Source organism: Coregonus clupeaformis, unplaced genomic scaffold (genome assembly GCF_020615455.1).
Source record: "Coregonus clupeaformis isolate EN_2021a unplaced genomic scaffold, ASM2061545v1 scaf0277, whole genome shotgun sequence".
NCBI lineage: Eukaryota > Metazoa > Chordata > Actinopteri > Salmoniformes > Salmonidae > Coregonus > Coregonus clupeaformis.
In genome coordinates this window covers 182,186-209,316 of record NW_025533732.1, presented here as the reverse complement: position 1 = coordinate 209,316, position 27,131 = coordinate 182,186, and the positions used below count along the sequence as shown (strand labels likewise).

Here is a 27,131-nt window from a genome sequence, read left to right as displayed (position 1 = left end):
CTGCGGTAGTTGAAGGACTTTACAAGAAGGAATGGTTATTATGATGTCCACAGTCAGAAGAACCAGTTGTTTGTGGTTGGTTTGTGGTTGGTTTTTTAACACTGAAAGGTAGTTTGGTTGACCGTCATCGTTGGGTTGACAACCTCTCTGGCATGTCAGAATGATGATTGGTCGTCAAAGGGCCATCTCTGTTCTGGCCATGGCCCTCATCAGCGTACCGTGGCACTTCAAGGACCATAGGTTATTGAGTGTACAATTAAATACAGGTTGTTGTCGTTTTTCTTTACTGTAAAAAATGTGGGTGGTTTTCCCCCACAAGTGCAACAGAAAACCTTCAAGAACATTTTAGTCATTTTAGCAGACGCTCTTATCCAGAGCGACTTACAGTTAGTGAGTTCATAAATTTTTCATACTGGCCCCCCGTGGGAAACGAACCCACAACCCTGGCGTTGGGGGGGGTACTATCTCTTCTGCATCCCTCCCTAAATGTCTGGGACATCTGGGACATCTGGGAAACCACCGTCTTCAGCTAATTTACTGTGTTCACAACGTGAAGTTAACCGCCACCACAGTTCACCCATAGGGCTGTGTGTGTAACTGGTCGGATGTGAACCCTGGTCTCCCGCACACCGTGCCCAGTCTCTCCTTTTCTCTCTCTCTCTCTTCTCCTGTGTCTTATCTATCCATCCGTCAGTGAGTCTGTCCATCTGTGTGGACGGGCCATCTCTTCAGAGAGTGGCCAGTATGCGTGAGAAGGAGATGAGAACAGAGAGGGTGGTCTGGCCCACTCCAAACACCAGGGCCTGGAGAGGGGCCATGTCCTTCCCTGCCACCCTGTACACCCCAGCCACCGCCGCACCTGGGAAAGAGACACACCCCCACATACAGATGGTCATTCATATGAATATTAACACACACATCCTAACATACAGCAGCCAGTCAAGCCTTGTCAACTGCACCACAGATTGTTCAATAGCGTTTAAGTGCTGATAAAAATGAATGACAGAAATGTCTCTCTCCTTATTCTCAGCCTGTCCTCATGTCTCAGCCTGTCCTCATGTCTCAGCCTGTCCTCATGTCTCAGCCTGTCCTCATGTCTCAGCCTGTCCTCATGTCTCAGCCTGTCCTCATGTCTCAGCCTGTCCTCATGTCTCAGCCTGTCCTCGTGTCTCAGCCTGTCCTCATGTCCTCACAGTTGTCTCTCTAGACTCTCCCACATGGACAGTTTTAGTAGCAGCGTTAAAAGATGGCCCTTTTAAAGCTGGCCGTATAAGTCATGGCTCCACACAGACAGAGGGGGTGTGAGTGAGTGTCCCTGTTCCCTACATACTGTGTTTACTCGCCACTCTGACTGCGTCCCAAATGGCACCCTGTTCCCTACATACTGTAGAGCACTACTTTTCACCAGAGCCCTATGTGGCCTGGTCAAAAAAAGTTAGTGCACTATGTAGGCTGCCATTTGGGACGCAGTCTCTCTCTCTCTCTCTCTCTCTCTCTCTCTCTCTCTCTCTCTCTCTCTCTCTCTCTCTCTCTCTCTCTCTCTCTCTCTCTCTCTCTCTCTCTCTCTCTCTCTCTCTCTCTCTCTCTCTCTCTCTCTCTCTCTCTCTCTCTCTCTCTCTCTCTCTCTCTCTCTCTCTCTCTCTCTCTCTCTCTCTCTCTCTCTCTCTCTCTCTCTCTCTCTCTCTCTCTCTCTCTCTCTCTCTCTCTCTCTCTCTCTCTCTCCCCCTCTCCCTACAAGTTAGTCACGCCTCTCTCACTATATGCCGTTATGACCATCGCCATGGAAACAGTCTGTACTGAAGAGGGTCTCAAAAGTCCAACTGTCTGAGTTCAACTTAAACATTTTTGTTTTTGTTTTAGCTCAAGACCTTTAGATACAAATCTTATTTTGAGTCAACAACAAACAACGATGTCAAGACAAGGGACACTGGGAGAGATTAGCCTATAAACTGGCTCAAAGTTGTTGATGTCTGACTGTTGCCGGTCGACCACTAAATAACCTCACCTTTCCTCCCTCTTGGCAGAGGGCTGCTGCTGCTGCTACACGGTGCTAGCTTTTGGCTGTTTTAGTGTATAACACACGGGGCAATGCACAGTCAATAGTCTGCTCTCTCAGCTAGCATCAATATTAATAATAAATTGTCCGTCTATTTTTGGCTTGCCTCTGTGATTGAGTGTTTAATCCAGGCCTCTCATCAGGAGCTCCTGTCCTACCCTACGTCCCAAATAGCACCCTATTACCTACATATGTAGGATCTTAATTTGATCACCCTGTTGCAGGATAACTTTCCTGCAGTGCAGGGAATTTTAAACTTGTAGTGATTTGCGGTTTAAAAAGGTTTCTGAAGTTTGTCATTTCCACATTAAATTTCAGACTTGATTTTCCTTTACGAGAAATGTAGCAACCCCTACAAAAATGTCAATTAATTATAATTCACATAATAATTTCCTGTTGCTGAATGATTATTTTCCTGCTGTAGCAAACTGGCTCAAATTAAGATCTGACATCTGTATTTAGTGCACTGCTTTGACCAGAGCCCTATGGCCCTGGTCAAATGTAGTGCACTATGTAGGGAATAGGGTGCCATTTGGGACACAGACACAGACTAAGGTCTATTTACACATACAGATGCAGTACTATGTACCACTCTCTGGACTGGAAGATGATATTAGGGCTAAATATGTTGGGCATGAGTAGAGAGGACAATTGGATAGAGAGCCAGACAGATGGAGAGATATGCAGATCGATAGACAGACGGGAAGAGGACAGCAGCCACACAGACCTATCGACAGACAGACATACACAGACAGACAGACAGACAGACAGAATGGGTGGTGACAGAGAGGTAAAATGCAGACCGACAGACAGACAGGAGGAGGGCAGCAGACAGACAGACAGACAGAGGGCAGCAGACAGACAGACAGACAGAGGTCAGCAGACAGACAGACAGACAGACAGAGGGCAGCAGACAGACAGTGGGCAGCAGACAGACAGACAGACAGACAGACAGACAGACAACGGCAGCAGACAGACAGAGGGCAGCAGCAGACAGCCAGACAGACAGACAGGAAGAGGGTAGCAGACAGACAGACAGACAGACAGACAGACAGGCAGAGAGACAGACAGAGACAGAATGGGTGGTGACAGAGAGGCAAAATGCAGATCGACAGACAGACAGACAGACAGGAGGAGGGCAGCAGACAGACAGACAGAAAGAGGGCAGCAGACAGACAGACAGAGGGCAGCAGACAGACAGACAGACAGAGGGCAGCAGCCAGACAGACAGAGGGCAGCAGACAGACAGACAGAAAGACAGAGGGCAGCAGACAGACATGAAGAGGGTAGCAAACAGACAGACAGACAGAGGGCAGCAGCCAAACAGACAGAGGGCAGCAGACAGACAGACAGAAAGACAGACAGACAGACAGACAGACAGACAGACAGGAAGAGGGCAGCAGACAGACAGACAGACAGGAAGAGGGCAGCAGACAGACAGACACAGGGCAGCAGACAGACAGACAGATAGACAGACAGACATACAGACAGAGGGCAGCAGACAGACAGACAGACAGGAAGAGGGCAGCAGACAGACAGACAGACAGATAGACAGACAGACATACAGACAGAGGGCAGCAGACAGACAGACAGACAGATGGCAGCAGACAGACAGACACAGGGCAGCAGACAGACAGACAGACAGATAGACAGACAGAGGGCAGCAGCAGACAGCCAGACAGACAGACAGGAAGAGGGTAGCAGACAGAACGACACACAGACAGACAGACAGGAAGAGGGCAGCAGACAGACAGCCAGACAGACAGAGGGCAGCAGACAGGAAGAGGGCAGCAGATAGCCAGACAGACAGAGGGCAGCAGCAGACAGCCAGACAGACAGACAGAAAGAGGGTAGCAGACAGAACGACAGACAGACAGACAGACAGACAGGAAGAGGGCAGCAGACAGACAGCCAGACAGACAGAGGGCAGCAGACAGGAAGAGGGCAGCAGACAGACAGACAGACAGACAGACAGAGGGGAGCAGACAGACAGCCAGACAGACAGAGGGCAGCAGACAGATAGACAGAGAGCAGCAGACAGACAGGAAGAGGGAAGCAGACAGACAGACAGACAGAGGGCAGCAGACCGACAGACAGACAGACAGACAGACTGTAGAGGGCAGCAGACAGAACGACAGACAGACAGACAGACAGGAGGAGGGCAGCAGACAGCCAGACAGACAGAGGGCAGCAGACAGACAGCCAGACAGACAGAAGGCAGCAGACAGACAGACAGACAGACAGAAAGAGGGCAGCAGACAGACAGACAGACAGACAGAGGGCAGCAGACAGACAGACAGACAGACAGAAAGAGGGCAGCAGCAGACAGACAGAGGGCAGCAGACAGACAGACAGAAAGAGGGCAGCAGACAGACAAACAGAGGGCAGCAGACAGACAGACATACAGACATAGGGCAGCAGACAGACAGACATACATAAAGACAGACAGACAGAGGGCAGCAGACAGACAGACAGAGAGACAGACAGGAAGAGGGCAGCAGACAGACAGCCAGACAGACAGAGGGCAGCAGACAGACAGACAGACATAAAGACAGACAGACAGACAGACAGACGGCAGCAGACAGACAGCAAGTCAGACAGACAGGAAGAGGGCAGCAGACAGACAGCCAGACAGACAGAGGGTAGCAGACAGACATACAGGAAGAGGGCAGCAGACAGACAGACAGACAGACAGGAAGAGGGCAGCAGACAGCCAGACAGACAGGAAGAGGGTAGCAGACAGACAGCCAGACAGACATACAGACAGACAGACAGGAAGAGGGGGGGTGGCATACATAAGCTGGGACAGACACACACACACACACACACACAAACTCAACATCTGCCAATGACTCACTGGTGATGACCCCTCCGGCCAGGGAGGCCAGGAAACCCAGACTGACCAGGACCAAGGTGATGAGGCGACCCCTCTTGTGGCGCTGCAACATGACTAACATGAGGAGGCCCATCGCCCCGTGGACCAAGAGAGAGGAGAACAGACACCACAGGAACACCCAGTACCACATCTCTGAGAGAGAGCGGGAGGGAGGGAAGATAGAGTTTAGTGGTTGGACAGCTCTGTACCTTTCCAACAGGGAAACAACACGCACACAGACGAGTGGTTAGTTAGACAGCTCTGTATACATACCAACAACCTCAGCAAGGTGTTGAAAACATAGTATCTGAATGGAAATATACAGAGTGGTTAGAAAATATAAGCCTATATATTTGAAGTATTAACCCCTTTAAGGTGTTAGAGTACATGGCCTTCACGTACTCTAAATATAAAACCGAGAATGTGGTTTAAGACACATCTCTGAACAAACAACCACAGGAAGCAGTTTTGGGTCAAACCTCAGAGCAGGTGTATGATTATTATATCTGAGAGAGACAGAGAGCAGCAGCTGCACACACCAGATCTAGGGCCACCTTGTGCCTGGGCTCACGAGAAGGCAGCCAAGCACGGTAATACAATGTAAAAATACAAAAAATTAAATAATAATTTATTCAATTTACAATTGTAAGGCAACCAGTTGCAATATGATTGTGAGTTTGTTTGCTCAACAAAATGTTTGTTGACCAGGACCAAAACAAAATATTTGTTGACCAGGACCAAAACAAAATGTTTGTTGACCAGGACCAAAACAAAATGTTTGTTGAGCAAACTCACAACAAAAAGTTTGTGTGTGAAAATGTTGTAGAGCTGTTTGCCTTATAATTGTACATTGAATCAACATATTATTATTTTTTATAGTGTAGACACCATTCAATAAAACAGGCTGCATTTCATAACATTTCTAACATTTCATATCCAGTACCCATTTTGAAGGTTTATGAAGGGTATTAAATCCATTCAGTGAAGGATTTAAAAGCACTTAAATTAAGCATTTAAATTCACTGTTCTATCAAATTCGGACAAATTTTGCGATACCTACGAAATATTACAAAAATGTCTGCACTCACTACTGTAAGTCGCTCTGGGTAAATGACTAAAAGGTAAATACCAAACATTCTCCTGCTGTGTCCCACTCCTAGAACTACTGTACTGCTCTACGTTACCCCCAACGGGCAGGTAACTTAGTGGGTAAGAGCGTTGTGCCAGTAACCGAAAGGTCGCTGGTTCTAATCCCCGAGCCGACTGGGTGAATAATCTGTCGATGTGCCCTTGAGCAAGGCACTTAACCCTAATTGCTCCTGTAAGTCGCTCTGGATAAGAGCGTCTGCTAAATGACTAAAACAAAACAAAACAAAACAAACAAACCTGGAACGCATACATGGTACATACTGGACAATTCCTTAACAAGTATCCCTTTTCACAAAGAGCTCCTCCAAACATATTGGACATTCCAACACTATGATGAATTGATTTATCTCTATGTTCTAACATAGGAATTCCAACACATATCTGGCATTCCTAGTACATGACCAAGGTAGCACCTGCCATAGTAATCGCTCTGAAAGAACACAGAGATACTCTATGGATAAACAGGGACGCACCCAATCTTATGATGTCCCAGAGAGAGGCTTGAGAGCCCGGCAGAGAGTCCTATTCACATTCTCTCCCTCCCCTCATCCCTTGTTCTATTCCTCTTTTCCTGGCTCCTGCAGACAAGCTTTGCATAAAGAGCTGCGGCCTTCTGGCCACATCACATTCACTCAGCCAGCGAGAGGCCAGATTGGCTCCACTGACACAGAGGCAAAGTGGATTGGACATAAATTCGGACTGGATGTTTGGGGTGTTGGGGAGAGAATGTAATTTGTCTCATCACAATTTCTTCAGTCACTCCCCCAAAAATATTTTGAGGTAGGGTGGAGTTTTACCCCATGTTTCCCTACAATTGACCCATGTTACATTTAGCCCCACTCTCCCCTATGCACTAATGGCAAATTGCTGTTTTCCCCTGCAAGAAGTGTTGTGCATTGACTGCTTGTCAGAATGCATGTTTCACACAACAAGCCGACTAGGTAAATACAGTGAGGGAAAAAAGTATTTGATCCCCTGCTGACTTTGTACGTTTGCCCACTGACAAAGAAATGATCAGTCTATAATTTTAATGGTAGGTTTATTTGAACAGTGAGAGAAAGAATAACAACAAAAAAATCCAGAAAAAAAACGCATGTCAAAAATGTTATAAATTGATTTGCATTTTAATGAGGGAAATAAGTATTTGACCCCTCTGCAAAACATGACTTAGTACTTGGTGGCAAAACCCTTGTTGGCAATCACAGAGGTTAGACGTTTCTTGTAGTTGGCCACCAGGTTTGCACACATCTCAGGAGGGATTTTGTCCCACTCCTCTTTGCAGATCTTCTCCAAGTCATTAAGGTTTCGAGGCTGACGTTTGGCAACTCGAACCTTCAGCTCCCTCCACAGATTTTCTATGGGATTAAGGTCTGGAGACTGGCTAGGCCACTACAGGACCTTAATGTGCTTCTTCTTGAGACACTCCTTTGTTGCCTTGGCCGTGTGTTTTACAGCCCTCTAACCAATTGTACTATTATGTGTGTTTTTCCATGTTATTTGTAATTTATTTTGTACATAATGTTTCTGCCATCGTCTCTTATAACCAAAAAGAGCTTCTGGATATCAGGACAGCGATTACTCACCTCGTATTGGACAAATAATTTTTCTTCAACGAGGTGGCGCGAAGGATATCCTACAGACACCCGACAAGGCCCAAATCCCGTCATTCGCATGAGGAAGAGACGGAGATATCGTGGGCGTAGGTCGGGGTGCCTTGTGAGGATCCGGCGGCGAGCGAGTAAACTGCCGCTCCCATCAATCCTATTAGCCAATCTTCAATCATTGGAAAATAAATTGGATGACCTAAGATTACGGTTATCCTACCAACGGGACATTAAAAACTGTAATATCTTATGTTTCACAGAGTCGTGGCTGAACGACGACATGGATAACATACAGCTAGCGGGCTATACGCTACATCGGTAGGATAGAACGGCTGACTCCGGTAAGACAAGGGGTGGCGGTCTGTGTATATTTGTAAACAACAGCTGGTGCACAAAATCAAATACTAAGGAAGTCTCAAGGTTTTGCTCACCTGAGGTAGAGTATCTTATGATAAGCTGTAGACCACACTCTTTACCAAGAGAGTTTTCATCTATATTTTTCATAGCTGTCTATTTACCACCACAAACCAATGCTGGCATTAAGATTGCACTGAATGAGCTGTATAAGGCCATAAGTCAACAGGAGAACGCTCATCCAGAGGCAGCGCTCCTAGTGGCCGGGGACTTTAATGCAGGGAAACTTAAATCCGTTCTACCTAATTTCTACCAGCATGTTAAATGTGCAATGTGATGTCACGAGAGGCTGTGTCCTGGAGGGACGTACATCCCCCTGAGGTGGCTGCAAACCCAGACAGCTATGGCTCCATCTGCTGGTATGGTCGGGATCTCCACCCCTCTATGGCCAATCTTCCCACGCAGCTGAAACAAATGAGGAGCTGATGAGCTGAAGGTTTGGGAAGGGAAGAGACACAGTCTCCAACCTGGGCTCTCTGGAGGACAAGAGGGCTGCACGTCCACTTCCATGAGGAATATAAGGATTTGGAGATACTTACCTTTGGGAAATACTCACCTTTGGATATATGCACCTGTGGAAATACGTGAGAGACATTTGGAAGGACTTTTTGCTGGGTTGGCCACTAGCTGCAACGTGGACTACAGTAAGGCTGGGGAAAAGTTATCTGAGCGAGTGAGAATTATGATTTTGGATGTGGAAGAGACATCCCTGAACTGTTAACCCTTAAAGAGCCACAAGAGAACAGAATTTTGTTATATTTTCGTTAATTTCCCAAGACCTATAATAAAATCCTTGTTTTGTTTGAACCTTGTCTCCTTGCACTACTTGAGCAATCCCGCTGAAAGCTGTGTAGCCTCGTGAGCGTCACAGATGGTGGAGAATACGGGCACGCTCAAGCGTTAATAGTGCATGTCAGAGGAGGATACCGAAGGTTTGATCACCCAGTTTTCCAAGTTGGCCGTAGGCTCCCCGCCGACTGAAATGGAGGACATATTGAAAGCCCTTGTTGCTGGCCAGCAAGCCCAGATGCAAGCAAACGTGGCTCTCTTGGAGGAGCAAAAGAAAGCCAACCTTCTGAAGGCAGAGGAATTGCAGTTGCAGAGACAGAGGGTGGTCCAAAATACCCGCCCAATAAAGGCAAGTGACTTTATATCTAAGATGGGAGCTACCGATGACATTGAGGCATACCTGCATGCATTTGAGGCCACGGCCACTAGGAAGCCTGGCCCAAGCAACAGTGGGTTGGTCTGTTAGCCCCCTTTCTAACCGGGGAATCGCTGAATGCTGTCCGGGACCTGGGCCCTGACCAGGTTACTGACTATGATGCCCTGAAGTCTGAGATCCTCAGCAGATATGGACTCACAAAGTTTGGTATGGCCCAGCGCTTTCACAGCTGGACCTTCCAACCAGACCAACCTCCTCGGCGCAGATGCATGAACTTGTCCGAATCGCAAGGAAATGGCTGGATCCGCAGAGGAATACAGCAGCGGCGGTGGTGGAGGCCGTTGTGGTGGATCGTTACCTACGCGCCCTGCCTTATGAGGCAAAAGCGGTTCATCAGTCAACAGGCCTTGACCACGGCTGATCTGACCGTGGAAGCTGTGGAAAAGTACCAGGCCACAGCGGAGATGCTGAATGCTTCCCGAAAAAGACCCCAGGAGTGCGGCCCCACCACAAATGGGAAGAACCCGTCCAAAAAGGACCCCCAAGGTCTCGAACCCAGCCACGTCAGGACTTATCCCGGCTCCAGGGGGAGCCAGAAACCAGGCGGGTCCAAGAAGAGTACACCAGGAGGGGGAACTTCGACAGTGTTACCGGTGTGGGGAGATGGGACATATCTCCTGGCTGTGTGGGGAAACCAGCCGAGAACCTATGCCCACTGCGGAGTCCTCCCAGCTCAGCACCCACACACCGTTTGCCTCGCTCTTGGGACTCGTAGATGGCGGCCCAGATCGACCCCCCCACCTGCCCGGTAACTGTGAATCACCATGATGTGGAGGCCTTACTGGATTCTGGTAGCCGTCCACCCTGGTGCGTAAGGATTTGGTGGGCCCAACGTGTCTGACCCCGGGGAAAGTCCTCCCAGTTTCCTGTGTCCATGGGGACACCAGAGAATACCCCATTACTGAACTTACAATGACCAGCACACGGGGACCATACACACGGCGGCGGGGTGGTTGATTCCCTCCCGTCCCTGTCCTAATGGGACGAGACTGCCCAGCCTTTTACCCACTCTGGAGAGAGTCTCAGGAGAGGATAACCCGAGTACCTCGGAAACGGAGAGCAAGACTCATCCTGGGAAGGCTCCGGTGCAATCCTCCGAGTTACTCACTCCCGCCCGGGCTCTGATAGGATGGCAGGTGCCCAGACCCGACACAGAGACGGAGCTACAGAATCTGGACAAAGAACTGTCTGGTCTGAAGGGGACCGCTGAGAGGTATCGTTTGTTAAAGCAACAGTTAGACATGAAGACAGAAGAGTTAGATATCCTCCAGGCTAAACTCCAACAGAGCTCCTTCCATAAGCAACAGGGGGCTGGAGAGGCTGCGCAGGACCATCGAGGAGTGTGAGGAGACCCTGCGCAGTAGTAAGGAGGTCCAGAAGAAGGCAGAGGAGAAGTACAAGGTGTTGGAGAACAAGATGAAGAATGCGGAGGCAGAGAGAGAGAAGGAACTGAAAGCTGCTCAACAGAAGCTAAACTCTGCTAAAACCAAGGCTGATGCGTTCAGTAAGAAACTCAAGGAGAGACAACAGGAGGCTGAGTCCCTGGTCCTAGAGGTGGAGGAGTTGAAGAGAGAGCAGGCTGGCAAGCACCACGGCAATGCGGACGCCCTCTCCCGGCGTGATGCCTTCTTCGCTGCCTTTACCCCGACAGGCGTCGGTCCCGAGGAGGGGTGTGTGATGTCACGAGAGGCTGTGTCCTGGAGGGACGTTACATCCTGAGGTGGCTGCAAACCCAGACAGCTATGGCTCCATCTGCTGGTATGTCGGGGATCTCCACCCCTCTATGGCCAATCTTCCCACGCAGCTGAAACAAATGAGAGCTGATGAGCTGAAGGTTTGGGAAGGGAAGAGACACAGTCTCCAACCTGGGCTCTCTGGAGGACAAGAGGGCTGCACGTCCACTTCCATGAGGAATATAAGGATTTGGAGATACTTACCTTTGGGAAATACTCACCTTTGGATATATGCACCTGTGGAAATACGTGAGAGACATTTGGAAGGACTTTTTGCTGGGTTGGCCACTAGCTGCAACGTGGACTACAGTAAGGCTGGGGAAAAAGTTATCTGAGCGAGTGAGAATTATGATTTTGGATGTGGAAGAGACATCCCTGAACTGTTAACCCTTAAAGAGCCACAAGAGAACAGAATTTTGTTATATTTTCGTTAATTTCCCAAGACCTATAATAAAATCCTTGTTTTGTTTGAACCTTGTCTCCTTGCACTACTTGAGCAATCCCGCTGAAAGCTGTGTAGCCTCTCGTGACGTCACAGCAACCAGAGGAAAAAAACTCTAGACCACCTTTACTCCACACACAGAGACGCGTACAAAGCTCTCCCTCGCCCTCCATTTGGAAAATCTGACCATAACTCTATCCTCCTGTTTCCCGCTTATAAGCAAAAACTAAAGCAGGAAGTACCAGTGACTCGGTTAATAAAAAAGTGGTCAGATGACGCAGATGCTAAGCTACAGGACTGTTTTGCTAGCACAGACTGGAACATGTTCAGGGATTCTTCAGATAGCATTGAGGAGTACACCACATCAGTCACTGGCTTCATCAATAAGTGCATCGATGATGTCGTCCCCACAGTGACCGTACGTACATACCCCAACCAGAAGCCATGGATTACAGGAAACATCCGCACTGAGCTAAAGGGTAGAGCTGCCGCTTTCAAGGAGCGGGACTCTAACCCGGATGCTTATAAGAAATCCCGCTATGCCCTCCGACGAACCATCAAACAGGCAAAGAGTCAATACAGGACTAAGATTGAATCGTACTACACCGGCTCTGACGCTCGTCGGATGTGGCAGGGCTTGAAAACTATTACAGACTACAAAGGGAAGCACAGCCGTGAGCTTACCAGTGACACAAGCCTATCAGACGAGCTAAACCACTTCTATGCTCGCTTCGAGGCAAGCAACACTGAAGCATGCATGAGAGCACCAGCTGTTCCGGATGACTATGTGATCACGCTCTCCGTAGCCGATGTGAGTAAGACTTTTAAACAGGTCAACATTCACAAGGCCGCATGGCCAGACGGATTACCAGGACGTGTACTCCGAGCATGTGCTGACCAACTGACAAGTGTCTTCACTGACATTTTCAACATGTCCCTGACTGAGTCTGTAATATCAACATGTTTCAAGCAGACCACCATAGTCCCCGTGCCCAAGGACACTAAGATAACCTGCCTAAATGACTACCGACCCATAGCACTGACGTCTGTAGCCATGAAGTGCTTTGAAAGGCTGGTCATGGCACACATCAACATCATTATCCCAGAAACCCTAGACCCACTCCAATTTGCATACCACCCCAACAGATCCACAGATGATGCAATCTCTATTGCACTCCACACTGCCCTTTCCCACCTGGACAAGAGAAACACCTACGTGAGAATGCTATTCATTGACTACAGCTCAGCATTCAACACCATAGTGCCCTCAAAGCTCATCACTAAGCTAAGGATCCTGGGACTAAACACCTCCCTCTGCAACTGGATCCTGGACTTCCTGGACGGAGCCGCCCCCAGGTGGTAAGGGTAGGTAACAACACATCTGCCACACTGATCCTCAACACAGGGGGCCCCTCAGGGGTGCGTGCTCAGTCCCCTACTGTACTCCCTGTTCACCCATGACTGCATGGCCAGGCACGACTCCAACACCATCATTAAGTTTGCCGACGACACAACAGTGGTAGGCCTGATCACCGACAACGATGAGACAACCTATAGGGAGGAGGTCAGAGACCTGGCCGTGTGGTGCCAGGATAACAACCTCTCCCTCAACGTGACCAAGACAAAGGAGATGATTGTGGACTACAGGAAAAAAAAAGAGGACTGAGCACGCCCCATTCTCATCGACGGGGCTGTAGTGGAACAGGTTGAGAGCTTCAAGTTCCTTGGTGTCCACATCACCAACGAACTATCATGGTCCAAACACACCAAGACAGTCATGAAGAGGGCACGACAAAGCCTATTCCCCTCAGGAGACTGAAAAGATTCGGCATGGGTCCTCAGATCCTCAAAATTATACAGCTGCACCATCGAGAGCGTCCTGACTGGTTGCATCACCGCCTGGTATGGCAACTGCTTGGCCTCCGACCGCAAGGCACTACAGAGGGTAGTGCGTGCGGCCCAGTACATCACTGGGGCCAAGCTTCCTGCCATCCAGGACCTCTATACCAGGCGGTGTCAGAGAAGGCCCTCAAAATTGTCAAAGACTCCAGCCACCCCTAGTCATAGACTGTTCTCTCTGCTACCGCACGTGCAAGCGGTACCGGAGTGCCAAGTCTAGGTCCAAAAGACTTCTCAACAGCTTCTACCCCCAAGCCATAAGGACTCCTGAACAGCTAATCATGGCTACCCGGACTATTTGCACTGCCCCCACCCCATCTTTTACGCTGCTGCTACTCTGTTAATTATTTATGCATAGTCACTTTAACTCTACCCACATGTACATACTACTTCAACTACCTCAACTAGCCGGTGCCCCCGCACATTGACTCTGCACCGGTAGCCCCCTGTATATATAGCCTCCCTACTGTTATTTTATTTTACTTCTGCTCTTTTTTTCCTCAACACTTTTTTGTTGTTGTTTTATTTTACTATTTTATTAAAAATAAATGCACTGTTGGTTAAGGGCTGTAAGTAAGCATTTCACTGTAATGTCTGCAACTGCTGTATTCGGCGCATGTGGCCAATACAATTTGATTTGATTTGATTTGATTTTTCAATGCCCTGGCTGAGGGAAGGAGGTTCTCACCCAAGATTTGACGGTACATGGCCCCGTCCATCGTCCCTTTGATGCGGTGAAGTTGTCCTGTCCCCTTAGTAGAAAAACACCCCCAAAGCATAATGTTTCCACCTCCATGTTTGACGGTGGGGATGGTGTTCTTGGGGTCATAGACAGCATTCCTCCTCCTCCAAACACGGCGAGTTGAGTTGATGCCAAAGAGCTCAATTTTGGTCTCATCTGACCACAACACTTTCACACCCAGTTCTCCTCTGAATCATTCAGATGTTCATTGGCAAACTTCAGATGGGCATGTATTTGTGCTTTCTTGAGGAGGGGAACCTTGCGGGCGCTGCAGGATTTCAGTCCTTCACGGCGTAGTGTGTTACCAATTGTTTTCTTGGTGACTATGGTCCCAGCTGCCTTGAGATCATTGACAAGATCCTCCTGTGTAGTTCTGGGCTGATTCCTCACCGTTCTCATGATCATTGCAACTCCACGAGGTGAGATCTTGCATGGAGCCCCAGGCTGAGGGAGATTGACAGTTATTTTGTGTTTCTTCCATTTGCGAATAATCGCACCAACTGTTGTCACCTTCTCACCAAGCTGCTTGGCGATGGTCTTGTAGCCCATTCCAGCCTTGTGTAGGTTTACAATCTTGTCCCTGACATCCTTGGAGAGCTCTTTGGTCTAGGCCATGGTGGAGAGTTTGGAATCTGATTGATTGATTGCTTCTGTGGACAGGTGTCTTATATACAGGTAACAAACTGAGATTAGGAGCACTCCCTTTAAGAGTGTGCTCCTAATCTCAGCTCGTTACCTGTATAAAAGACACCTGGGAGCCAGAAATCTTTCTGATTGAGAGGGGGTCAAATACTTATTTCCCTCATTAAAATGCAAATCAATGTAGAACATTTTTGACATGCGTCTTTCTGGATTTTTTTGTTGTTATTCTGTCTCTCACTGTTCAAATAAACCTACCATTAAAATTATAGACTGATCATATCTTGGTCAGTGGGCAAACGTACAAAATCAGCAGGGGATCAAATACTTTTTTTCTTCCCTCACTGTAGATAAACTATTCTACTATGGGGTTGTCAGATTTTTCTATTAATTACTTGTTTTCTTTGCAGATGAAAAGTAAATGTGGACTGTTCCAGCATCTTCAAAGTGCACCTTCGCAAATATATTTTGTCATGTGGTAGTCACCTGGAATACATTTCAATTAACAGGTGTACCTTGTTAAAAGTTAATTTGTGGAATTTATTTCCTTCTTAATGCATTTGAGCCAATTGTTGTACATTGTTGTACATTTGAGCCAATTGTCAGTTGTGTTGTGACAAGGTAGGGGTGGTATACAGAAGATAGCCCTATTTGGTAAAAGACCCAAGTTTCTTCAAGTGCAGTCGCAAAAACCATCAAGCGCTATGATGAAACTGTCTCTCATGAGGATCGCCACAGCAAAGGAAGACCCAGAGTTACCTCTGCTGCAGAGGATAAGTTCATTAGAGTTACCAGCCTCAGATTGCAGCCCAAATACAGTGCCTTGCAAAGGTATTCATCCCCCTTGGCGTTTTTCCTATTTTGTTGCATTACAACCTGTAATTTAAATGGATTTTTATTTGGATTTCATGTAATGGACATACACAAAATAGTCCAAATTGGTGAAGTGAAAGGAAAAAAATTACTTGTTTCAAAAAATAAATAACGGAAAAGTGGTGCGTGCATATGTATTCACCCCCTTTGCTACGAAGCCCCTAAATAAGATCTGGTGCAACCAATTACCTTCAGAAGTCACATAATTAGTTAAATAATCCAGAGTGGCGCAGTGGTCTAAGGTGCGCCACTAGAGATCCTGGTTCAAATCCAGGCTCTGTCGTAGCCGGCCGCGACAGACCCATGAGGCGGCGCACAATTGGTCCAGGGTAGGGGAGGGAATGGCTGGCAGGGATGTAGCTCAGTTGGTAGGGCATGGCGTTTGCTATGCCAGGGTTGTGGGTTCGTTTCCCACGGGGGGCCAGTATGAAAAATAATGTATGTAAGTCGCTCTGGATAAGAGCGTCTGCTAAATGACTACATGATCTCAGTATATATATATATATATATATATATATACACCTGTTCTGTTCTGAAAGGCCCCAGAGTCTGCAACACCACTAAGCAAGGGGCACCACCAAGCCAGCGGCACCATGAAGACCAAGGAGCTCTCCAAACAGGTCAGGGACAAAGTTGTGGAGAAGTACAGATCAGGGTTGGGTTATAAAAAAATATCAGAAACTTTGAACATCCCACGGAGCACCATTAAATCCATTATTAAAAAATGGAAAGAATATGGCACCACAACAAACCTGCCAAGAGAGGGCCGCCCACCAAAACTCATGGACCAGGCAAGGAGGGCATTAATCAGAGAGGCAACAAAGAGACCAAATATAACCCTTAAGGAGCTGCAAAGCTCCACAGTGGAGATTGGAGTAACAGTCCATAGGATCACTTTAAGCCGTACACTCCACAGAGCTGGGCTTTACGGAAGAGTAGCCAGAAAAAAGCCATTGCTTGGTGTTCCCCAAACATATGGAAGAAGGTACTCTGGTCAGATGAGACTTGCAGCTGTAATTACTGCAAAAGGTGGCTCTGTATTGACTTTGGGGGGGTGAATAGTTATGCACGCTCAAGTTTTCAGTTTTTTTGTCTTAATTCTTGTTTGTTTCACAAGAAAAAATATTTTGCATCTTCAAAGTGGTAGGCAAATCAGATGATACAAACCCTCCAAAAAATCAATTTTAATTCCAGGATGTAAGGCAACAAAATAGGAAAAATGCCAAGGTGGGTGAATACTTTCGCAAGCCACTGTATGCCCAATAGTTTAGTTAGCAAAAATTCATTAGAGTTAACTGCACCTCAGATTGCAGCCCAAATAAATGCTTCACAGAGTTCAAGTAACAGACACATCTCAACATCAACTGTTTAGAGGAGACTGCATGAATCAGGCCTTCATGGTCGAATTGTTGCAAAGAAACCACTACTAAAGGACACCAATAAGAAGAAGAGACTTGCTTGGGTCAAGAAACACGAGCAATGGACATTAGACCGGTGGAACTCTGTCCTTTGGTCTGATGAGTCCAAATTTGAGATTTTTGGTTCCAATCGCTGTGTCTTTGTGAAACACAGAGTAGTTGAACGGATGATCTCTGCATGTGTGATTCCCACCGTTAAGCATGGAGGAGGAGGTGTGATGGTGTGGGGGTGTTTTGCTGGTGACACTGTCAATTGAGATGGTTTGGGATGAGTTGGACCGCAGAGTGAAGGAAAAGCAGCCAACAATTGCTCAGCATATGACTGTTGGAAAAGCATTCCTCATGAAGCTGGTTGAGAGAATGCCAAGAGTGTGCAAAGCTGTCGTCAAGGCAAGAAGAATCTCAAATATAAAATATATTTTGATTTGTTTAACACTTCTTTGGTTACTACATGATTCCATATGTGTTATTTCAGAGTTTTGATATCTTCTCTATTATTCTACAATGTAGAAAATAGTAAAAATAAAGAAAAACCCTGGAATGAGTAGGTGTGTCCAAACGTTTGACTGGTATTGTATATATAAATGCTGGAATTCACATGACAAATTCTAAGTTATTTCATGTTTATAAATGATACTGTAAAAAGTCTCACCACCAACCTGATGTGAAATACAAAACCTGCTAAGTATTGAACTAATTCCTAATATGTATTTGTTGAAAGGACCACATATGGGGAAGACCGCTGTCAGTCGCTTGTCTGCTAAATGTCTAAAATGTCAATTGCAATACATGTGCCAATGACCTGTATGTGCTGTCAACATTAACCATGTTATCTTTAGCATAGCCATTTAACCTTGTTACACAACCTTCTACCTCTGGTATCGATCCAGCTGTCAGCTGTCATGCTGGGCAGAGAGAGAGACGCTACGGTGGTGTGACCCAGGGCCCATTGTGCTGCCTGGCCTCAACAGAACACACAGCCAGCTTAGTCAGCTCATACTGTTGAGACGAGACACAATACAGCCCCTATCTATGTCAGGGGAAGACAGGGACAGTACGGGATACTGTGGAGAGAGGGAGAGAGATGTCCAACCAAGAACACAGAGATCCAGAAAACCTGAGTTTATGCCTTCACTATGGTGAAACACTAAAACAATGCAGAAATACACTAAGAAAAAAGAAGGAACAGCATGTAGGAAAAAAGCTCATTGTGATTGAAGAATCAATAGACTCTAACCACTTCTGGGAAAATTGGAACGCACTAAACAAACAACAACACGAAGAGCTATCTATCCAAAATGGAGATGTATGGATAAAACACTTCTCCAACATTTTCGGCCATATAACCAAGAGCAAAAACATATACATGATCATTTACAAAACTTAGAATCAGCTATTAAAGACACTGGATTCTCCAATTACTTTGGATGAGCTACAGGACAAAATACAAACCCTTCAACCCAAAAAAGCCTGTGGTGTTGATGGTATACTAAACAGAATGATAAAATATACAGACCACAAATTTAAATAGTCTATTCTTAAACTCTTTAACATTATGAAATCAATGTACAAAAACAACAAGTGTGCAGTTAAAATTGGCCAAAAACACACAGATTTATTTCCACAGAGCCGTGGGGTGAGACAGGGGTGCAGCTTGAGCCCCACCCTCTTCAACATGTACAGTACCAGTCAAAAGTTTGGACACACCTACTCATTCCAGGGTTTTTCTTTATTTGTACTATTTTCTACATTGTAAAATAATAGTGAAGACATCAAAACTATGAAATAACAAATATGGAATCATGTAGTAACCAAAAAAGTCTTAAACAAATCTAAATATAGTTTATATTTTAGATTCTTCAAAGTAGCCACCCTTTGCCTTGATGACAGCTTTGCACACGCTTGGCAATCTCTCAACCAGTTTCACCTGGAATGCTTGTCCAACAGTCTTGAAGGAGTTCCCACATATGCTGAGCACTTGTTGCCTACTTTGAAGAATCTCAAATCTCAGTAAGACAAAAATAATGGTGTTCCAAAAAAGGTCCAGTAGCCAAGACAACAAATACAAAATTCTATCTAGACGCTGTTGCCCTAGAGCACACAAATAATTATACCTACCTCGGCCTGAACATCAACACCACAGGTAACTTCCACAAGGCTGTGAATGATCTAAGAGAAAAGGCAAGAAGGGCCTTCTATGCCATCAAAAGGAACCTAAAACCCAACATCCCAATTAGGATCTGGCTAAAAATACTTCAATCAGTTATCGAACCCATTGCCCTCTATGGTTGTGAGATCTGGGGTCTGCTCACCAACCAATAATTCACAAAATGGGACAGACGCCCAATTGAGACTCTTCATGCAGAATTCTGAAAATAATATACTTTGCGTACTTTGCGTACAACGCAAAACCCCAAACAATGTATGCAGAGCAGAATTAGGACTATACCCGCTAGTTATCAAAATACAGATAAGAGCTGTTAAATTCTACAAGCACCTAAAAGGAAATGATGCCCATACATTCCACCACAATGCCCTCACCTACAGAGAGATGAACCTAGATAAGAGTCCCCTAAGCCAGCTGGTTCTGGGGCTCTGTTCACAAACACAAACAGACCCCACAGAGCCAAGGACAGAAACACATTTAGACCCAACCAAATTATGAGAAAGCAAAAAGATAACTATTTGACACACAGGAAAGAATCAACCAAAAAATCTGGACCTAAACAGAGAGTACACAGTGGCAGAATACCTGACCACTGTGACTGACCCCAAATTAAGAAAATCTTTGACTATGTACAGACATAGAAAGTGATGTAGCGCGAGAGAGGTAGAGCGAGAGGTAGAGGGAGGTAGAGAGAGAGAGAGAGAGAGAGAGAGAGAGAGAGAGAGAGAGAGAGAGAGAGAGAGAGAGAGAGACAGAGAGACAGAGAGACAGAGAGACAGAGAGAGAGAGAGGGAGAGAGACAGAGAGACAGAGAGACAGAGAGAGAGAGAGAGAGAGAGAGAAGGACAGCGAGGAGAGAGAAGGGCCAGACTGGGACCAGAGAGACACGCCACCGGCAGCCAACTCCATTACGATTCCACACAGTCCACAGGATGGCGCTAGCTGAGCATCTGCTGGCCAACCCTAAGCCTGGCAGGATTTGTGGGACGCTCCGCATATGGAGACAGAGGGGGCATGTCCCCACACCACACACCTCTGCTCTGTCACGCCACTGGGACACAGATCCCTTAGTGGCACCACTCTTTGCATGGGAGTGTGTGTGTGTGTGTGTGTGTGTATGTGTGTGTGTGTGTGTGTATGTGTGTGTGTGTGTGTGTGTGTGTGTGTGTGTGTGTGTGTGTGGCTATGAGGGAGTGTCGAGAAGTCAAGGTCGTCTGTAGTAGTACAAGTGCTGTGTCATCTTCAGGCATGCAACCCCCGACCCCCCTTCCACCCCCCCCCCCCCCCACGACCCCCCTTCCACCCCCGTCAGCAGACTGTAGGATTATTAATGTGTGTTATACTGCTAATCCCCTACCACGGACCTGTGGGCCTCTGTCAGCAGCTTTCACAACATACGGCCTCGCATGCTAACACAAGCATTAAAGAGAAAGGGGTAACACTTCCTTTTTAGGGTCAATAATAAACCCTTTATAAGGCATTTACAAACCGTTTGCGCAACATTTATTAATCATTACTCCCACATATGTAAATGTTAGTAAACTAGTTATTCAGACGTGTATATATGGTTCCTTAATCATACTGTGTTGTGTGTTTGTTCTATGGCCAGGTACTGCTGGAATGTCTACCAATGGCATGCCCATCTTTTTATGAGGAATTACACCGGTCACTCAGACATTTATAAAGTATAAATAGCACTCACTTTTGATTAGGGACCTCAAAAATACTTTACTAATGATTAGTAAATGGTTTATTAATGTGGGATTAATTATTAATTAATAAATGGTAAACACACACTTTATAAATGCATAATAAAATGTTTATTATGGATCCGTGTTAACGGGAAAGACATTATGTTCCCATTCCACTGATAAGCGGCGAAAACTTTTGGCCCATGGAGCCTCGATTACAAAAGGCACAGCCAGGCCAGGCATCTGTAGCTGTATGGGGGCCCGAGGGACCAATGGGACTGAGAGCTATATGGGATGGGGGAGAACAGAGGGAGAGGACCACAGGGGAGCTGGGAGCTGGGTTCACCCACTGCTTACGCCAGGCTCAGGGATCAGATTGATAGTCCTATCTCCTGCTGTGTGGGGCGAGAGGAGGAGACAGATTAATATCTGCGACAGCATAGTCAGATATGAAAGACTGTGCTGTGTGAGAGTATAGTAGAAATACAGTAGCATCATACAGTTGTCAGCACTGTAATAACATGTGATAACATGTGAACAAAGGGAGCAAGCATGATAAAGTGAGAACAGAAAGGATAACTGAGAATTGACAAACATGCAATGTGCTTTAACGGTGTCATCAATAAACTTGTCAATCAGAGCATATCAATAACACTGTCCAAAGACAATCTCTTTGCTGGACGCAGTCTTTTCAACATTTAAAAACTGAGAATAGGGAAGGAAATGAGAAGTGAAATGGCTGGTAGGACACAGAACAACATGTACACAGGAAATGTCATTTGTTAAAGTACTCTGCTAGAGTCTGTCTGTGGGTGATACTAGCAGTATAAGGGAGAGGCCTGCCATAACATGTAGTTTATGGCCACTGTGAGAATCTACATTCACAACTTCTCTGATCTTCATCTCTTCTTATTTGTGGCCTGTTTTTCATCTGACTGATAAACTATGGGGATGTGATACTGGGTGTCACTCCTCGGTTCCCTCACTACAGCAACTTTACTTCTGCAGTACTTGTGCATGCGAGTCACTTCCCTGCCGAGTCAGCATGATTAACCACAGATTCACCCCAAATGGCAATCTATGGCATCCTATATGGCATCCTATATGGCATCCTATATGGCATCCTATATGGCATCCTATGGCATCATATATGGCATCATATGGCATCATATATGGCATCATATGGCATCCTATATGGCATCCTATATGGCATCCTATGGCATCCTATATGGCATACTATATGGCATCCTATATGGCATACTATATGGCATCCATATATGGCATCCTATGGCATCCTATATGGCATCCTATATGGCATCATATATGGCATCCTATGGCATCCTATATGGCATACTATATGGCATCCTATATGGCATCATATGGCATCCTATATGGCATCCTATATGGCATCATATATGGCATCCTATGGCATCCTATATGGCATCCTATATGGCATACTATATGGCATCCTATATGGCATCCTATATGGCATCCTATATGGCATCCTATATGGCATCCTATATGGCATACTATATGGCATCCTATATGGCATCCTATGGCATCCTATATGGCATCCTATGGCATCCTATATGGCATCCTATATGGCATCCTATATGGCATCATATATGGCATCCTATGGCATCCTATATGGCATACTATATGGCATACTATATGGCATCCTATATGGCATCCTATGGCATCCTATATGGCATCCTATATGGCATACTATATGGCATCCTATATGGCATCCTATGGCATCCTATATGGCATCCTATGGCATCCTATATGGCATCCTATATGGCATCCTATGGCATCCTATATGGCATCCTATATGGCATCCTATGGCATCCTATATGGCATCCTATATGGCATCCTATATGGCATCCTATATGGCATCATATATGGCATCCTATATGGCATCCTATATGGCATCCTTTCAACAGCAGTGCAATATAAAAGGTCATAAGGAGCCAATGGTTTCTCAGCAGGAAGTATGCTCTCATAAAATCTACATGCCAGCCATGATGCCCATATATGTACATCTTTCTCTTTGCACTGCAAAAAACTGAATTCCAGTCATGAGAGATCTTGAGATATTGATTTGACGGTGTAATGTGTGTTGTTCCACTGCCCTGTTCATTCTTAGGTTAGGCCTAATGTATTCTCTCAACATTTAGGCATTTCCACCCATTCAAAATAAATACCCCGAATACAATGACCAAAGTACTAACACAATTATATCATAACTCATTATGTACAAGCCTTATTTGAGAGAGAGGGAGCGAGAGGGGAGGCAGAAAGAGGCAGAAAGAAAGAGAGAGAGAGAGAGAGAGAGAGAGAGAGAGAGAGAGAGAGAGAGAGGAGGCAGAGAGAGAGAGAGAGAGAGAGAGAGAGTATGAGAGATAGACACAGAGAGAGAGAGAAAGAGAGAGAGAGAAGTAGGCTTAATTGTAATACTGCTTATAGTCAGGCGTTTAATCATCATCTGTGACACTGTCACTCAAGTTGTCTCTTCTAGACTGTGTTGCTTCTCAATATCATGACTGTTTTCCATTCAACAAAAACTCATTTAGAAGTTACCCAAGATACAACATCTAGGTCTTCATTACCCACAAAAGTGTGAAGGCGTGGATGTAAATGATGTGCCATATTTCTCTAGAACGCCCCAGACAGCTACCTAAGAATAGTAAAGCCCCCTTTACTGGCTCAAATAGCTGACCAATCAGCCTGTTACCAACCCTTAGTAAACTTTGGGGAAAAATGGTGTTTGACCAGACACAATGCTATTTTACAGTAAACAAATTGACAACAGATTTTCAGCACGCTTATAGGGAAGGACATTCAACAAGCACAGCACTTACACAAATGATTGATGATTGGCTGAGAGAAATTGATAATACAAATATGGTGGGTGTTGTTTTATTAGACTTCAGTGCGGCTTTTGACATTATCGATCATAGTCTACTGCTGGAATAACGTATGTGTTATGGCTTTACACCCCCTGCTATGTTGTGGATAAAGAGTTACCATTCTAACAGAACACAGAGGGTGTTCTTTAATGGAAGCCTCTCCGACATAATCCAGGTAGAATCAGGAATTCCCCAGGGCAGCTGTCTAGGCCCCTTACTTTTTTAAATCTTTACTAACGACATGCCACTGGCGTGTCTATGTATGCGGATGACTCAATACTATACACGTCAGCTACTACAGCGACTGAAATTACTGCATCACTTAACAAAGAGCTACAGTTAGTTTCAGAAAGGGTGGCAAGGAATACTTGGTCCTAAATATTTCAAAAACTAAAAGCATTATATTTGGGACAAATCATTCACTAAACCCTAAACCTCAACTAAATCTTGTAATGAATAATGTGGAAATTGAGCAAGTTGAGGTGACTAAACTGCTTGGAGTAACCCTGGATTGTAAACTGTCATGGTCAAAACATATTGATACAACAGTAGCTAAAATGGGGAGAAGTCTGTCCATAATAAAGTGCTACTCTGCATTCTTAACAGCTATCTGTTTGAACTACTGGCACACAGCTCGGACACCCATGCATACCCCACAAGACATGCCACCAGAGGTCTCTTCACAGTCCCCAAGTCCAGAGCAGACTATGGGAGGCGCACAGTACTACATAGAGCCATGACTACATGGAACTCTGTTCCACATCAAGTAACTCATGCAAGTAGTATAATTAGGTTTAAAAAACAGATAAAAATACACCTTATGGAACAGCGGGGACTGTGAAGCAACACAAACACAGGCACAGACACATGCATACACACACGATAACATTCGCACTATACACACGTACACATGGATTTTGGGTTGTAGATATGTGGTAGTAGAGTAGGGGCCTGAGGGCGCACACTTAATGATAAGTGAAATCTGTTGTGAATGTTTTGTAATGTTTTTAAAATTGTATAATTGCCTTAATTTTGCTGGACCCCAGGAAGAGTAGCTGCTGCCTTGGCAGGAACTAATAGGGATCCATAATAAATATAAATCCAAATACAGTCCATTCAGGAGTTGGAGAGGATGCCACTAATTGCAGGTCACAACTCGACTGAAAGATAAAGGAAGAGGGCTGTGTGCAACAGAGATGACAACACTTCACAGTGCCAAGTGCATTCACGCACCATAAAGATTAATTAACGGTATAATAGATCATTATTAATTTAATGAATCCAAGCATGGCAGCATTTACATGGGAGTGAAATTATATTTATCACACAATTTCCGTTACACATTGCCAGATGTTATTCTAGAGATAGGCCTACCATTGACAGCCGGATGCGTCCTGCGAACCAAGGTAGGCTACCGGTAGTCTATGGAGACCGACAGAGGAAACACCTCGGGTCAGTTACCAGTTCCCGGTAGATATTTCGTGCTGTGGGTGCTCCCCATGTCGCCCTGATGTCGGTAGGCTACAGTAGGTTAGTAGATAACGGCCAGCACTGCATGTGTGTAGCCTACAACACTGGCAATTGCGTGAACCGAGCCAGACCCTACACACAGCGGTTGAAATGCTGCCAAGTGCACGACATGGCTGTACTCTGTACAGTAATAATGTGACATAGCCTACCTGTGAAATGTTGCAGCGTCGTGCCTTGCACCCAGAGGCTCAGCACTTGCTGCACTGATAGATTGATAGAATAATCATTGTTCGTGTTCATGTTTCTGTCGCCAGTGCTGCCGCGGCCCGGGTTCGCACCCCTCTTTGTCAAATGGCTGTACGTGGCTTTTGACGAAGACATCGAGGAGACCGGGGTGGCATGAGCTCGGAGGCTTTATCCCCCGGCGCGCACCCCTCTACCGGTGCCTCTGTTTCGGCTTGACGTTGTTCATTTCCGCGCGGGGAAGGAAAGGGCCAACGGCTAGTCTGCTCGTGCTCATTCTCGAACGCAGCCGCGGATTTTTGGAGGCCATGATGAGGATGGGATGGCAGCGCGATAGAGCATAGCGGAGGTGTGGTCCTACATCAGCCAGTCGATCTACATAACCCTTAAAGGGGCCGTCACCAGTTAAAGGGGAGTGTACGCTAAGCCTACGAGTTACCGTTATGATGTTGTAGCCCTTAATGAATGGTAAACAAAAGATGAGTAATCAGTACAGTCGTGTTTACGCTGAAAACGTGCGTAATCATGTGGCACATGCGGGCGTAATTGAGCTGTAAAATTGTGAAAATCATTGAGGGGACTATCAACTGTAGTAGTCTGTATATATATTTACTATGAGAGGAATGATGTGTTTTTGTATTGCAGGGCGTTGTCTGTGACGTCTCATCGTTTCCAGTACTGTCCATGGTGCTGATTTGCTCCCAGTGGAGTCAATCCTAAAACGCCTGATAAAGGTGGAGGAGCTTAATATCAATAAGAGATATAATATTCAGCAGATTGTATTCTGTATTACCATAATCTGAGTCAATATTAAGGTCATCTTTCTGGAATTTATCAGAGAGAGATGTATAAGATCACATTCCAGACACAATGATTGCTGCTGTGAAAGCAGATGAGAAGTCTGAAAGCTTCAACCCTACTTTTTATTATTTTATTTATTTATCAGGGACGTGCACAGCATGATAAGGAACCAGAGCTAGCTATAGCGGTCTTCCCCATATGTGGTCCTTTCAACAAATACATATTAGGAATTAGTTCAATACTTAGCAGGTTTTGTATTTCACATCAGGTTGGTGGTGAGACTTTTTACAGTATCATTTATAAACATGAAATAACTTAGAATTTGTCAAGTGAATTCCAGCATTTATATATACAATACCAGTCAAACGTTTGGACACACCTACTCATTCCAGGGTTTTTCTTTATTTTTACTATTTTCTACATTGTAGAATAATAGTGAAGATATCAAAACTATGAAATAACACATATGGAATCATGTAGTAACCAAAAAAGTGTTAAACAAATCTAAAATATATTTTACATTTGAGATTCTTCAAAGTAGCCACCCTTTGCTTTGATGGCAGCTTTGCACACTCTTGGCATTCTCTCAACCAGCTTCATGAGGTAGTCACCTGGAATGCATTTCAATTAACAGGTGTGCCTTGTTAAAAGTTAATTTGTGGAATTTCTTTCTTTCTTAATGAGTTTGAGCCAATCAGTTGTGTTGTAACAAGGTAGGGGTGGTATACAGAAGATAGCCCTATTTGGTAAAAGACCAAGTCCATATTATGGCAGGAACAGC

The 27,131-nt window shown here is 45.6% G+C and overlaps 1 protein-coding gene across 1 annotated transcript; it reads right to left on the bottom strand.

Annotated features, from left to right (window-relative positions):
• Positions 1 to 459: 459 nt before the first annotated feature.
• Positions 460 to 25,898, bottom strand: LOC121586811 (transmembrane protein 170B-like). Its single transcript, XM_041903812.1, has 3 exons — positions 25,516 to 25,898; positions 4,914 to 5,084; positions 460 to 859 (listed from the first exon to the last, which is right to left on the bottom strand). The coding sequence occupies exons 1-3, from the start codon at positions 25,685 to 25,687 to the stop codon at positions 729 to 731; spliced, it is 474 nt and encodes a 157-aa protein (XP_041759746.1). The 5' UTR covers positions 25,688 to 25,898; the 3' UTR covers positions 460 to 728.
• Positions 25,899 to 27,131: the final 1,233 nt, after the last annotated feature.

Bases quoted from the DNA above. Each gene is read 5' to 3' on its own strand.
- LOC121586811 (XM_041903812.1), bottom strand. From the start codon at position 25,687: ATGTCTTCGTCAAAAGCCACGTACAGCCATTTGACAAAGAGGGGTGCG. The intron at 5,085-25,515 runs GTAGGCTATGTC...GCTCTCTCTCAG, and splicing joins GACGCTGCAACATTTCACAG to AGATGTGGTACTGGGTGTTC. The intron at 860-4,913 runs GTGAGTCATTGG...TCTCTTTCCCAG, and splicing joins GGCCGGAGGGGTCATCACCA to GTGCGGCGGTGGCTGGGGTG.